Source organism: Anticarsia gemmatalis, chromosome 11 (genome assembly GCF_050436995.1).
Source record: "Anticarsia gemmatalis isolate Benzon Research Colony breed Stoneville strain chromosome 11, ilAntGemm2 primary, whole genome shotgun sequence".
In the NCBI taxonomy this organism is placed as follows: domain Eukaryota; kingdom Metazoa; phylum Arthropoda; class Insecta; order Lepidoptera; family Erebidae; genus Anticarsia; species Anticarsia gemmatalis.
This window is the reverse complement of record NC_134755.1, coordinates 7,660,209-7,673,672: the sequence shown is the minus strand read 5'-3', so window position 1 is coordinate 7,673,672 and position 13,464 is coordinate 7,660,209. Positions and strand designations below refer to the sequence as shown.

Below are 13,464 nucleotides of genomic sequence, written 5' to 3'. Positions count from 1 at the left end.
ATTCATCATTCATCCACATAATGTCAAATTGTCAAACAGATTGTTATTTGTCACTTTAAATGACAGGTAGTGAACAGTGAACATTGTAGAGTTTATCAGTTCAGTGTATTACAAATCGTGAAATATAATCGAATAAGTGCTTATAAACAGATAGTTAGGTTTAAAAGTGTCTACCGCGCAGCGTAATCGGTAAGTAAACATTAATTTATTCCTGTTTTAAATTGTGTATAAATTCTATTTTGGACACCATTACATCATTCCTATTTTGTACCACCAAGAGTACCCATAACAGGAAATTATGAGTTCTTTGGTACTTTACGCTTTATTTATAAAGTTTTGAGTTCAATAGTAATCTTCTTTTTGACAGAAAGATACGAAGACACGTACTATTCATGTTAGTAAACATATGAAGTGAAAAATGCCAGGGTAAGAAACATCTGCAATCGTGGGAGTGGTTTAACCTACTTGTACAGATTGCTCATACTCATAACAGGCACCTTCATATGCATAAACGAATATTATGCCATAAAAAAGCACTATTCATTTAATCTAATATAGTACATGTCTAATTCATTTTAGGGCTATATTTATTAACCATATTAATAAGAGCTAAGTGTAATGCTGATTTCATCTGCTCAAGGTTCTAACTAGTTGTTAATTAGTCATATATCAAATACTGCAGTATTTTTACTAGAAGGAGTTGATCATGGCATATTTTGAAGTCATTTATAATTAGAGTAATTACCTATTTAGAATAGCAATTTAGTGATATCAATCTACTCAAAGCTATGCTTTAATAACTTAATACTAAACCAGAACAATAGCAAGTTTACTTCAAAATTCTAGTTTTAACAAAATACAGGATAATAGGATATTGTTAACCTGGTATTTCATACAAATAATAATACTCAATTAGTACATTCAGTTACATTTGAAATAACAACACTCAAAAATTTATCTACACAAACAATTAATTCACTTACTTATTAATTAGTAAATAGTGATAATTCTATGTATTATTTACAGAATTGCAAGTATGTCCCTTGATAACATGTTCTGCACCCGTTGTGGTGATGGCTTTGAAGCCAATGAAAAGATCGTGAACTCTAACGGAGAACTTTGGCATACTAATTGTTTTGTGTAAGTATTGAAATTTTATGCATATTATAATATCACCCTTTTATTGCCAACATACTGGGCAAAATAGAAAACATGTGGTTGGTTGGCATTTTTATTTCAATTCTTGTCCACCAGTGCAGATTTTGTTAGACCAGAAAGAAAGCAGGCAATTTGTTCATAAAGTTAAAGTGCTGTGTTTAATGTATTTTATATCTTCTCAATAGTTACTGATCCAAAAATTATGGTCAGGTACAGAGCCACATTATTATGATCTTATGTGTCCTAATAATTATTTGATAATTAGACTAAAATATGCATCGACTTAATTTGAACATAAATTTTAATATGCACCAGTTGTCATGACATTCTCTGACTATTTTTACAGATGCGCACAATGTTTTCGGGTATTCCCAGAAGGTATATTCTATGAGTTTGAAGGCCGCAAGTATTGTGAACGTGACTTCCAAGTATTGTTTGCGCCGTGCTGCGGAAAATGCGGTATTTAATTCTATACTACTAATTTTTACCTTATGTGCTTTATCTCTTTACATTTGACAATTAATACATTGTTGGATATATTGCTAATTTTTCCTTAAATTAAAATAAGAACATTTTAATGCTACTTCTTGCAAAATGCTGAATACTTGATCAATATAAATGTAATTAAACTTAATAACTATTGTAAAAATCAGTAAATCTATGAGTAAGTAGATTCATTCGGCATTCCTAAATCATGACGCACTTAACACGTCATCGTTATTTTTCGTCTGACATGTTCAGTATGTGCATTGAAGTATCATTAAATCCAAAAATATTAAAAAACCGCAAAAAGTCATGGTCTATTGTAATTTCTAGGCGAATTTGTTATCGGCCGCGTGATCAAGGCGATGAATGCGAACTGGCATCCAGCCTGCTTCCGTTGTGAAGAGTGTAATGTGGAGCTGGCTGATGCTGGCTTCATTAAGAATGGTGGCCGCGCTCTGTGTCATACTTGCAATGCTCGCATCAAGGCCGATGGATTGCTTAACTACATGTGCCATAAATGCCAGTAAGTATTCTCTGATTCATTACATCTATACTAATCTATACTTACTAATATTATAAAGCTGAAGAGTTTGTTTGTTTGTTTGTTTGTTTGTTTGTTTGTTTGAACGCGCTAATCTCAGGAACTACTGGTCCGATTTGAAAAATTATTTCACTGTTAGATAGCCCATTTATCGAGGAAGGCTATAGGCTATATATCATCACGCTACGACTATTAGGAGCGGAGTAGTAACGAAAAATGTTACAAAAGCGGGAAAAAATATGACCCATTCTCTCTTACGTGACGCAAGCGAAGTTGCGCGGGTCAGCTAGTATTTACTAAATTTGTGGGTGCTGGGTATCAATGGTTAAAAAATATCCTCTGGCATCTTCAAAAACGTTGAAGGGGCACGGAAATTTTAGGACTAGCGTGAAACAGTCTGTACTTCCGTAAGATTTAGGTCTAGACGGGTACTTCTTATATCTGAATTCTCCTTAAAATTTGGTTCAGCTAATGTGTTCAATAAAATTTGTGTAAAAAGTTATAAATAAATGCTTGCGTTTACCAGTGGCGTGATCGACGGTGAGCCGCTGCGTTACCGCGGCGAGGTGTACCACGGGTACCACTTCACGTGCGCCACTTGCGGCGTGGAGCTCGACCACACGGCTCGAGAGGTCAAGCATCGTCCCGGATATGCTGCCAATGATGTCGTAAGTATTCACTCACTCATTTTTATTAGATTTTTTTTTAAATTAAGCTGAGAATGAGAAAGTCTATTAGGACAAGTGAGAAACCTAGAACTTGCTGTAATTATTGGTAAAGTTACCTGTACCTAAATATGTGTGTGTGTCACGCGGGCCAAACATCATAATCTCTTTAAACTGCACCCACATTCACGTAATGAGAATGTTCAGTTATAAAACAGGTTTACACGTGTACGTTTTGCGTATACACATATGCACGTCGATTTGCGTCGGTCGTCCATTGATGAAGTTTGGTTCACACGATTTTTGTTTCAGAATAACTTGTTCTGCCTTCGTTGCCATGATAAAATGGGTATCCCCATTTGCGGAGCTTGTCGCCGCCCTATCGAGGAGAGGATTGTTACTGCCCTCGGCAAACACTGGCATGTTGAGGTATGACATTTGTGATTAAACGAGTACCTACATTTTATTGGTCAGTTATCGTTTTTAATTGAGTAAACTTTGATGGCAATTGTTGACAGTTTTATTTTTTTACAGCACTTCGTATGTGCCAAATGCGAGAAACCATTCCATGGCCATCGCCATTACGAGAAGAAGGGTCTTGCGTACTGCGAACAACATTACCATCAACTGTTCGGCAACCTCTGCTATGTGTGCAACCAAGTTATCGCCGGTGACGGTAAGATTTTTGAAATTATTACCACTTTTTATATCATTTTATGATTATGAAATATTGAATTATTATAATCTTGGTAAATCCTACCAAATAATTCACCCACGATAAATCGCAACATTACATTAATGATAATTAACATTGCACACGATTTAAGATACATTAACAAATGTATGTTCGCATGACAGTGTTCACGGCGCTGAACAAAGCATGGTGCGTGCACCACTTCGCCTGTTCGGTGTGTGACGCGGCGCTGAGCACGCGTAGCAAGTTCTACGAGTACGACGAGAGGCCCGCGTGTCGCCGCTGCTACGAGAAGTTCCCTGCAGAGCTACGTCGTAGACTGCGTCGTGCGCATCACTACACCATCCGACGCTAAACAGACAGGTTTTTCTTTCGTATCTTATTTAGTAGACGATCATATTTCTCTGACGTTCTTGTAAATTTAAAAAGAAGCAAACCTAACATACTTTTGCCTAACCTTGGGACAGTACAAGTGTAATAAAGTACAAACACAAAATTTGTTCGAAATAGGTTACTTTGACACTTAAACGTATTTCTATTTGAATTGTTCTTATTATAATTTGATTAACACAAGATTGTTCACTAAATAAGACATTTTTATAAATGCAGATTGTTATAAGTACACAAACTAAATAAACTATGGTACATCAGCTTGTCCATATAGCCAGGATTGTATTCACGTAAATTTTTTGATTGTGTAAAAGGGCTTGTTACAATGCACAATGCCTCTTTTACGAAAGCCCTTGAATTTTGTATTAGTATTTTTTTAATAATGCAACCTATGTTTTAATTGTCTATGTCCAGCTTACGCAGCGCAAACTCGGACGTAAAATGCTTTACGTCAAACTTATCTAGATCTGTCAATAAAAATATATTCATGTTTATCTCTTCCGTGTACGTCACAGTATATTGAGTATAATATAAAAAATCTTAGCGATTTTCTAAGTGTGACGAGGTTGTAACTGATAAAAGTTATATTCCAGAGAAATCTTTAAAGAAAACTGCCTTATTATTATGTATGTTTTATATAGACTAGTTATTACACGATTATTTACTTGCTCGTGCAATAAAATTTTGTATGTTAACGACAAAGTTACTATAACTTAGTGCCTTAAAAATTATAACGCGTCTTAAAACTATACCTAGTATAATATTATTATTATGTTTATAAACATACGCATATGGCAACATTATTTAATGTCGTATATAGCCTTCTTTGTATGAACTATTAACGTGCCTAAATATTAATTAATAATTATTATGAACTAAAAAAATGTTTTTACAGTACATAAGTTAAATTTAAATTATGAACAAGTTTTATATTATAATGCTTTTAATATTATTATTTTTAAGATAAACTATAAACGTATAAGAATAAAATGTTTATTTAATATTTAGATTAACTACCGAGTAGGTACTGATGAAATAAAACTAATTTCTAATACATATTATGTTATTTTATTTAAAATAATTAAATAGCCACAAACTCCTTCCGGCTTAACATACTGAACATCAATCTATCAATATTATTGCAAAAAACATATTTTAAATAATTACGCGTACTGAGTTTCAATTAAGATAAACTATAAATAAAGCTAGTAGTACCTACCTACCTAATTCCTCATATTCAGTTTTCCTTCTTCATCCTAATACTAGTCATTCTATAAATGATAGAGTCCCTGCCGGGGTCCATGTCCATCAAAGTGTACACAATGGCTATAAGGCTGAAGCAGTACGCTATGCCGAACCAAAGCATAAGGTTGAACACAGCGGCAAAGTTCGCGTCGAAGTCATCGCCTGGTGGCTGAAATTAACAAGAAAGCAAGGTTACATGTACAATAGGAATAAGATGCAAGATTTATATAAATGTAATATAAAAAAATATTCAACTAATTAATGTTCCACTGCCGGGCAAGGGTAGCCCCCGTAATGAGGGAAAGGTTAGACGAAGCTAATTTTGGAGTACTAAATCTTTTCTGCATATTTTCAAGAAAAACCGTGAGTATAATGTAGGTAGGTATATACATAATGGAGTCTACGTATCAGAGATGCCGACCTATACCACGATTTTATACCACTATCAACAACTAACTACCGATCGTATGAAAATCTGAACAGCGCCTCTAGCGGCCGCTGTAGAAGGAACAAATTTTGCAATTCATTTTAAATGACAAACTCTAGATATTCTATAGTACCGTCCCGCATCATACGAAGAAAATCGCGCTACTGATTCTTTTAAAATTAAGACATCAAGCCGGCTGCGTCAATGGGTCTGCGGGTATGTGTAGGAGGTTATACTTCGTTCTTTATAAATAATAAAACACGCAATTCTTACGGTCGCATCAGGCGGGGGTTCCTCATCTTCTGGGGGCGCCTCATCTTCATCGTCGGGAGAACGGGCAGCTCGACGCGTATGAGCAACGTCGGTGACGACAGCAGTCACTAGCACAGATCCTTCATATGCTTTAACAAAAGCCTTACTCAATTGCTGGAGAGCCTCGCCTACAAATATATGAATTTTTCGTAGCTTAACTAATTAAAACTACAACATAATTAAAATTTAAAAGCAATGGAAAGTTTCTTGCCCAAAATCCTTTTCCCCTCTTTAGTTTGAGAGGAGTTAGGTCCGTGGAAATCTGATAAGGCATGAAGACTGCGGAACCGGAAGTTGTAGAGGTCAATTATGTGATCAGGAATAATTGCACCGGATCTAACCTGAAAAATATTTAAAAACACTTATCAATACCCGCAGTTTCACCAAGCGTCTTTCGTTAACGTTACAGGAAGTGAACTCACTTACCTACTATAACTGCCTAGTTCTAGCTACACGTATGACCTATCGCTATATAATGCACATATTAAAGCCTGTAGGAAAAAAATATAAGTATAATAAAAACCTTCTCAATAATAGCTTTTAAAACTTCAACTTCATTCAGGAACTGATAATCTTCCTCAATCGAATACTTCAAATGTAGCAGAGGGCGCTTGGAGACTTTCGCAACTTTAATTTCACCGAATATATTCGCCACATTGTGTGTTGTCAACTGTTAAATAAAGGGGTAATCTATGCAGAAACTTGGGAGTAAGTACTTTCGTAAATACAAAATTAAATAAAGATGTATTTTTTTAATAAGGAGGTGAGTCTAGACCTCCTTAGTGCAGGTTAAGTTTAGGTCCAAAAATGTGGAGTGGTCAACAGACTTGCCGAAGAATGTAAACTGTAGGTCATATTTCAAAATTGGATAAAATCCTTCAACGACAACTAAGAGAGCCTTGTAATACACGATTTATCTAGATATAATAAATTAATAATTCTGTGTACAAGACTCTCTACTAAGCTGCTGGACTATAGTGTTATAGGCGGACTGAATAATTGTTAGGTATTTACCTCACTAGAATCAGACAGTTTTATATTCACTAGTTTGTTTCCACCATTCGTTTTTTGTTTTATTCGATGTCTTACAGCTTCATAGATTTTCGGCTCGTACTCATCAACAATCAATGGGAATGATTGTATATTAAATTCACCCTATAAAATTTGAGACAGACTTTTTCGTAATATAAAGATTCAGTGAAATATATATTTTTAATCTACAGTGGTACAGTTTCAACGTTACTCTAAAACGGTACCTACATACCTACGTACAACGTACCCGAAAGCAAGAACACTTACATCCTGGTCAAGACTGGAGACTCCATCAATATACACTCCCACAACGGCTTCAGGGGTGCTAAACGGGTCAGTGATATACAAACCTTTCCATTCAGTATTCTGTAATGAACGTACAATGTCAAGAATAATAAAAGCCAGCTGCAAGTAACCTGCGGAGGCCAATATGCAGGCAAACCCTCTACGTTTTCTGTCATTCTCATAGACCGCTACGATGCTTGATCGATCTGACTAGCGAGATTCAAAGTAAGTACTTAGTTAGGTAGTACATAATAATAACTCAAGAGTTTTTTTTTGGATTGACCTCAGAATCGAACCTAAGACCTCTGAGCGACTCTTAAAGAAGATAGGTAGTATAGTAGTGAGGTGGGTAATACGTCTACTTATTAACTGTTAGTAGTAATTAACATTAGGAGCATTGTTTTGCACTAACATTTCTCTAGCATAGAGTTCAGATATTTGAAGGTACCTCATCGACAGACAGTCCAAGACAAGCTGAAATAACTTCTTTCAGAAGACTTTCCAAGATCCTGCTAGATTCCATGAATTTAAGTGAATCCGGGCTATACAATATGCTGAATTCTCCGGCGGCATTCGAACCTTGAATATTTACACAATACTTATACGATAGAAGCATCTACAGATAAACCTAGCTGTCAGCGATAAGACATCCTACCCACTACTTATGAATAAGTGTAGGAACTTATCTCTGATGAGTAGAAAGAATACCTATCTAGTTAAATACAGAACATAACCATTTCTTCGATTTATTATAAGTATTGATACAGTCCCAGTAACTCCTATTGCGAAATCCAAAAGGAGGCAGGCATGTAAATATATTTAATGCAATAATGTTATAATTAGTAATTTATAGTAGGTCTCACTCTAATCTAAAATTGGACCCGATAATTTGTCAGTTCTAAGAACAATGCATTGGACATTGGAAAATAACTTACCAACTATAGAAATAACCACCAAACTCCAAAATAAAGCCATGTCCTTAGAATTACAGAACTTTTGCTATCTTGTTATTTGACATTACTGACATTACACAGGATGGGAATACTTAACTTTTTCTGCTGCAGTATGATGAATATAGTAGTATATATTTCTTGTTACAAGTAAGTAGGTATATTAACAAACATATTGTTTACTATTACCAACTATTACCTATTTTTTAGATGTACCTACAGGGTAGCGAGAATAAAAAATAATAAAAGTGTATAGGAAAAAACTTTTAACAAACCAAATAAATAAATGCATTATTTAGACAGGGAATGTATTTTATTTCCATTTATATAACGGTAACTCACTACATTGTAATACTGCAACATACAGAAAAAAGAATATTAAATGGAAACATCTTTGAATAATTTAATGTATCAGCTTTTTATTTACAGAAAGAATAGAATAGAACACACGCATTCACTAAACGTACGTATCGTTCGCAGCAGACATTAACCTTACTATGAAATTATGTAGATAGATGGTGGTGATCTAATGATCTAAAGTAAGAATCCACACATTAAGTATATAACAATTCGAATGTCTTATTTCCGAACATATTCACACTGATAAAGCAATTTGTATTTAAATAGTAGCATGAACATCAATTAAATAGATTCACTGTATTTTTTTTTTCTTGATAACTGGTGCAACATTGACTCATATTTCTACAATTTCAGCTAAAGCCAACTGTGCTAATATATATGTATATATTATTTCGTAAATAAATAACAATCCTTTTAGATTTAACAAATGATTTACTTTACAACTAAAATAACACTATTTTACATTACTCATGTTACACAGAATGACGCAAACAAGTAAGTTCTGTTTATCACAGAATTTGTTATTGTGGAACAAATCTCATTTTATTCTGTAGTGTTCCTTATGATGTTGATAAATCAGGATTTTATAATACAATACTGCAATAAGAACTTTTTTAAACACTCATCTAAGTTCTTAAGAGAGTTATGAACTTAGTTATCTTTCTTCATCCTAGTGCTGGTCATTCTGTAGATGATGGAGTCCCTGCCGGGGTCCATGTCCATGATGGCATACACAATAGATACCAGGGTGAATACAAACACCACTCCGAACCAAAGTAGGATGTTGAAGATGGCTGGGTAGTCTGCATCATACTCATCATCACTCTGAAAATGTTGGAAAAAGGTTTCATGTTACATATTATTAGGCAATAAAAAAATATATTTCTACCGAAGTTTAAAAATCATTAAACAAGTTGTTTGATGATGTGCTTACCACTTCAGACTCTGTGGTGGTAGTGGGTGTTTCATTCACAGCACGAATAGAACGACGACGAGTGTGAGCGATGTCGGTCACAACAGCAGTCACAAGGACAGCATCATCATAAGCTTTCACAAAAGCATTGCTCATTTCTTGGAGAGCCTCACCTATAAGATTATAAATGATAATGAACAAAAAGAAAATTCGTCATTAGTGTGATAACAAATTAAATATAACTTCACTTTGTTTACATAGTGAATAAAAAATTAATTAATTGTTTGAAAATTATTTTTTTTTATACTTACCAAGCAGTTTCTTAGCTTCTTTGGTTTGAAGGGAGCTTGAACCATGGTAGTCAGACAGAGCATGGAGACTGCTAAAACGGAAGGAGAAGAAATCGATGATGTTGTCTGCTTTAACCACACCAGCCTGAACCTGTAAATTAACATGATACTCAAAATTTGATACTAATGATGATTTGAGTAAAAGAACTCTATAATAATCAAATGGCATAAGAAACTGCATACTGAGCATTTAATTTGAAAATTTGAACAAGATAATCAAAATAATAAAAATATTCAATCATACTCTCTCAGTGATGGCTTTCAATGTTTCAAGCTCTCTCAGGAACTGGTGGTCTTCCTCCACTGAGAACTTCAAGTGTTGAAGAGACTGCTTAGGCACTTTAGGAACCTTAATCTCACCAAAGACACTGACGAAGTTAGGTGTTGTCAGCTAAAAAAAGGAATATCAATAGCATTGCAAAATGATTTCATTTATTTTAATGAATTTATTAAATATTAGATTATTGAGTATTGACTATACCTGTTCAGGATCAGACAGCTTGACATTAACAAGTTTGTTGCCACCAGCAGTGAATCGCTGGTGGATCCTGTGTTTGATTTCATTGTAGGTGTGGGGTTCATACTCATCATCCTTCAGCGGGAATGACTTAGATTTCAAAGCAGCCTGGAATTATAATAGTAGTGTGATTACATTATGTATCTTGGAAAAATATAAACTTTATTGTTGCACAGGCACTTACTGATCCTCCGAGACTTGGAACACCATCAACCAAGACCTCTACTACCGCCTCAGGGGTTTTAAAAGGGTCAGAAACATACAAGCCGTCCCATTGTGAGTTCTGAAATTAACAACATTTTCATTTTCGATGAGACTATGATAAGGGTGTATGAGTTCTCACATGAGTAAAGAAGGAAAAAATCGCCTTAACCTTATACATTCCCTTTTAATTCATAGTGAGTTACATACCTCTTCAACCGATAGTCCAAGAGCAGCAGAGAAAACCTCTTTTAGCCAGCTCTCCTCCGCTATGCTTGATCCCGAAAATTTTAGGGAGTCTGGGCTATGAAGAACGCTGAACTCTCCATCCGCATTAGAGCCTAAAATTATAAATTATTAAGTAACATAACGCTTATACTGCCTACATACATAGTATTTACAGAATATAAACTTACCAATTACTGATAAAACAAGAGAAACCCAAAATAGAGCCATGGTCACAGCCATTTTGTTCGGAAATAAGCGAATGACTGTCAGTCATATGATTAAAGTCTTGCCATAACGAAAAATAGTGACCAACCTACCAAAGACTAAAAAAGTATGACCTTATTGTTGGGGGACGTAGACGTTTTTCGTATTTCGCTCTAACTGAAAATAAAACGTGAAAGGAATCATTAATTTCTTTGTAACGCTTGTATCTTAGACGCAAAAATAATGTCGAACTGTGATTTAATTCCGAAAAGAAACCCCTTTACTTCTATTAAATATGTTAGTACCTACACAGAAAGATTTTTGTGCGGTATTTTTTATGGTAGTTATTGTGGAAACAAACAGGTACCTGCATTAAGAAGTAGGTACCTACCTATTTATTTCTAATCTACTCCGCAATTTTAAGATGTTTAATTTTGTAGTCTCTCTCGCAAAATAATAATGTACATCACTATTATGTCGTCAATCGATACCACATGACCTTGACCTTGTTATGCCCAATTTTGACAGTAAACTGTTAACTGTCAGTCACTTCATCAATATAAACATCGTGTCATTTTCGTCATGGTGCATTTACGTTTTACAGGAATTTATTATTATTTTTAGTTATATGTTTAATATTATAACATTTTAGTTTAGCGAATACTTATTTTCAAGTGATATGAACTGTCTAATCAACTGAATACAGGAATTGTTAAGTTTATGAGTCAAAAATGTCTTACAGAAAGTCAAGTGCACAAACTAATGATCTTTTTCCCAGAGAAATCGATATTGAAGTATGTTTGAAAACATTGAAAATATATCAAAAAATGGAGGGAGACGTGAATTGCGTAGTATGGGATGCATCTTTGGTTCTTGCTAAATATTTAGAGACCATGTGTCATCATAAATCTGATTTTCTAAGTGGAATAAAAGTTTTAGAACTTGGTTCTGGACTAGGGGTAGTTGGCTTAACCGCAGCTACTTTGGGGTATGTTAATAAATATAAGTGTTAATAAGCAGTACTTACTATATAACATTACATAATGATGATATACCCGTTTTAACATTTTTAGTGCACAAGTAACTCTAACAGACTTGCCGGAATCTTTGCCTTTGTTAAGATTAAACATCAACGAAAATAAGGCAAAAATAGGCAGTATGGGTGGATATGCAATTGCTGAGTCATTAATCTGGGGAGACAATAGTTCTCTGCTTGATGAAGAATTTGATATGGTTGTCTTAGCTGATTGCATTTACTATGAAGAGGTACCTACATATCATTATAGGAAACATTAATTCATATTGTTTATATTTCTATAATGTGCCTTGGTTTTATAATCTTGTTAAAATTTCAGGCAGTTGATTCCCTATTTGAAACACTTAACAATTTAAATAAAACATCAGCAAAGAAACCTGTTATATATTTAACTCAAGAATTGAGGGATTCTGATATACAAAAAAATCTCTGGACTTCATTTTATGAAAAACTAATTGACAAATTTGAAGTGGAGAGAATCCCTGAGGAAGAACAACATTCAAATTACAGGAGCCCTGACATAGTCCTGCTTAGAATTAATAAAAAATAAAACTTTATTATTATAGTGTAGTATCAACATCATGTTAAAAACTATTTTACCAAGTTACATGTTCAGCTTTTTGAAGATATTTTATTTTGGATGAGAATGGGCAAAGACTTGTTTATATTTTATTAGGAGTTAGAGGTAATATTGTTAAGACTAAGCAACAAAATAATGTACAAACTTTAACCATTGCAAATGGATTAGTTGAATTTAAAGAATAGCTTTGAATTATATGAGTAGCTATATTTTTATCTTAAGACTGTTAATCATGCTTCAATTTTAGAATAGAGTTTAAAAGTTTTCTTTTTATAGCTTGTTTAATATACTTGATTAGTAGTTAATAAAAATATTTACCTTATTTTGACTTATTATTATACCTTTACTTAGGGTTAACGGTAATTCGGTGTGTTCTAGCCAGGATGAGACAGTTTTTGAATAGCTAATGAAACAATTAATTTAATACCTACAAATTACTATATTTATAATGAGCTGGTCAGGTAACTGAAGGATTATAGAGCGAAAATGAATTCCTGTAAATTATCTATTTAAATGATTTAACTCAATGCAGCTCAGGCGTAAAAAAATAAGTTGATAGGTATCTATAAACATTGCACACATGCAGGCAAAATAATTGTTTGGGCTGTGCCTGTAGGGTCTACTATTAAAAATGTGGTTGCGAAGAAAGTTTGTGAGTAGAAAAAAAGAAAGTAGGTATGTTAGTTACTGTTTCACGCAAAAACTACTAAATGTGATTCGATTAAACTGCTGTAACGTCGTGTGTAGCTCCTTTTTTACTTTTCCCAAAATTATTAGGAAATTTATGTTCGAAATCGAAGTGATAGTTCTTATTAATGATTTTTGAAAACTATTAAGTGTTTAATACTACATAAACCACGCGCCGAATAACTGAAATAACAATAGGTAGA

At 33.9% G+C, this 13,464-nt stretch overlaps 4 protein-coding genes across 5 annotated transcripts; 2 read left to right on the top strand and 2 right to left on the bottom strand.

Annotated features, from left to right (window-relative positions):
• The first annotated feature begins 49 nt into the window (after positions 1-49).
• Positions 50-4,981, top strand: stck (LIM zinc finger domain containing stck). Of its 2 annotated transcripts, XM_076120104.1 has the most exons (9): positions 50-189; positions 368-426; positions 1,027-1,140; positions 1,505-1,617; positions 1,975-2,167; positions 2,712-2,853; positions 3,163-3,279; positions 3,385-3,526; positions 3,709-4,981. In XM_076120104.1, the coding sequence occupies exons 2-9, from the start codon at positions 419-421 to the stop codon at positions 3,897-3,899; spliced, it is 1,020 nt and encodes a 339-aa protein (XP_075976219.1). In that variant the 5' UTR covers positions 50-189; positions 368-418; the 3' UTR covers positions 3,900-4,981. The 2 variants fall into 2 exon arrangements, with proteins under 2 accessions (XP_075976219.1, XP_075976220.1); XM_076120105.1 differs by lacking the exon at positions 368-426 and having other exon boundaries at positions 56-189.
• A 64-nt stretch (positions 4,982-5,045) lies between these two features.
• On the bottom strand, positions 5,046-6,080 carry LOC142976814 (uncharacterized; the record flags this gene model as incomplete). The annotated part of the gene is made up of 2 exons (XM_076120382.1): positions 5,046-5,348; positions 5,880-6,080. Coding segments are annotated over 2 exons (378 nt in total), but the record flags the coding sequence as incomplete, so codon positions are not given.
• Positions 6,081-8,584: 2,504 nt separating this feature from the next.
• On the bottom strand, positions 8,585-11,095 carry LOC142976791 (ATPase H(+)-transporting accessory protein 2-like). Its single transcript, XM_076120360.1, has 8 exons — positions 10,943-11,095; positions 10,737-10,867; positions 10,510-10,608; positions 10,290-10,433; positions 10,053-10,199; positions 9,770-9,899; positions 9,480-9,631; positions 8,585-9,370 (listed from the first exon to the last, which is right to left on the bottom strand). Exons 1-8 carry the CDS (start codon positions 10,992-10,994, stop codon positions 9,197-9,199), a joined length of 1,029 nt encoding a protein of 342 aa, XP_075976475.1. The 5' UTR covers positions 10,995-11,095; the 3' UTR covers positions 8,585-9,196.
• Positions 11,096-11,473: 378 nt separating this feature from the next.
• Positions 11,474-12,896, top strand: LOC142976792 (protein N-lysine methyltransferase METTL21D-like). The gene is made up of 3 exons (XM_076120361.1): positions 11,474-11,946; positions 12,032-12,224; positions 12,314-12,896. The coding sequence occupies exons 1-3, from the start codon at positions 11,690-11,692 to the stop codon at positions 12,542-12,544; spliced, it is 681 nt and encodes a 226-aa protein (XP_075976476.1). The 5' UTR covers positions 11,474-11,689; the 3' UTR covers positions 12,545-12,896.
• Positions 12,897-13,464: the final 568 nt, after the last annotated feature.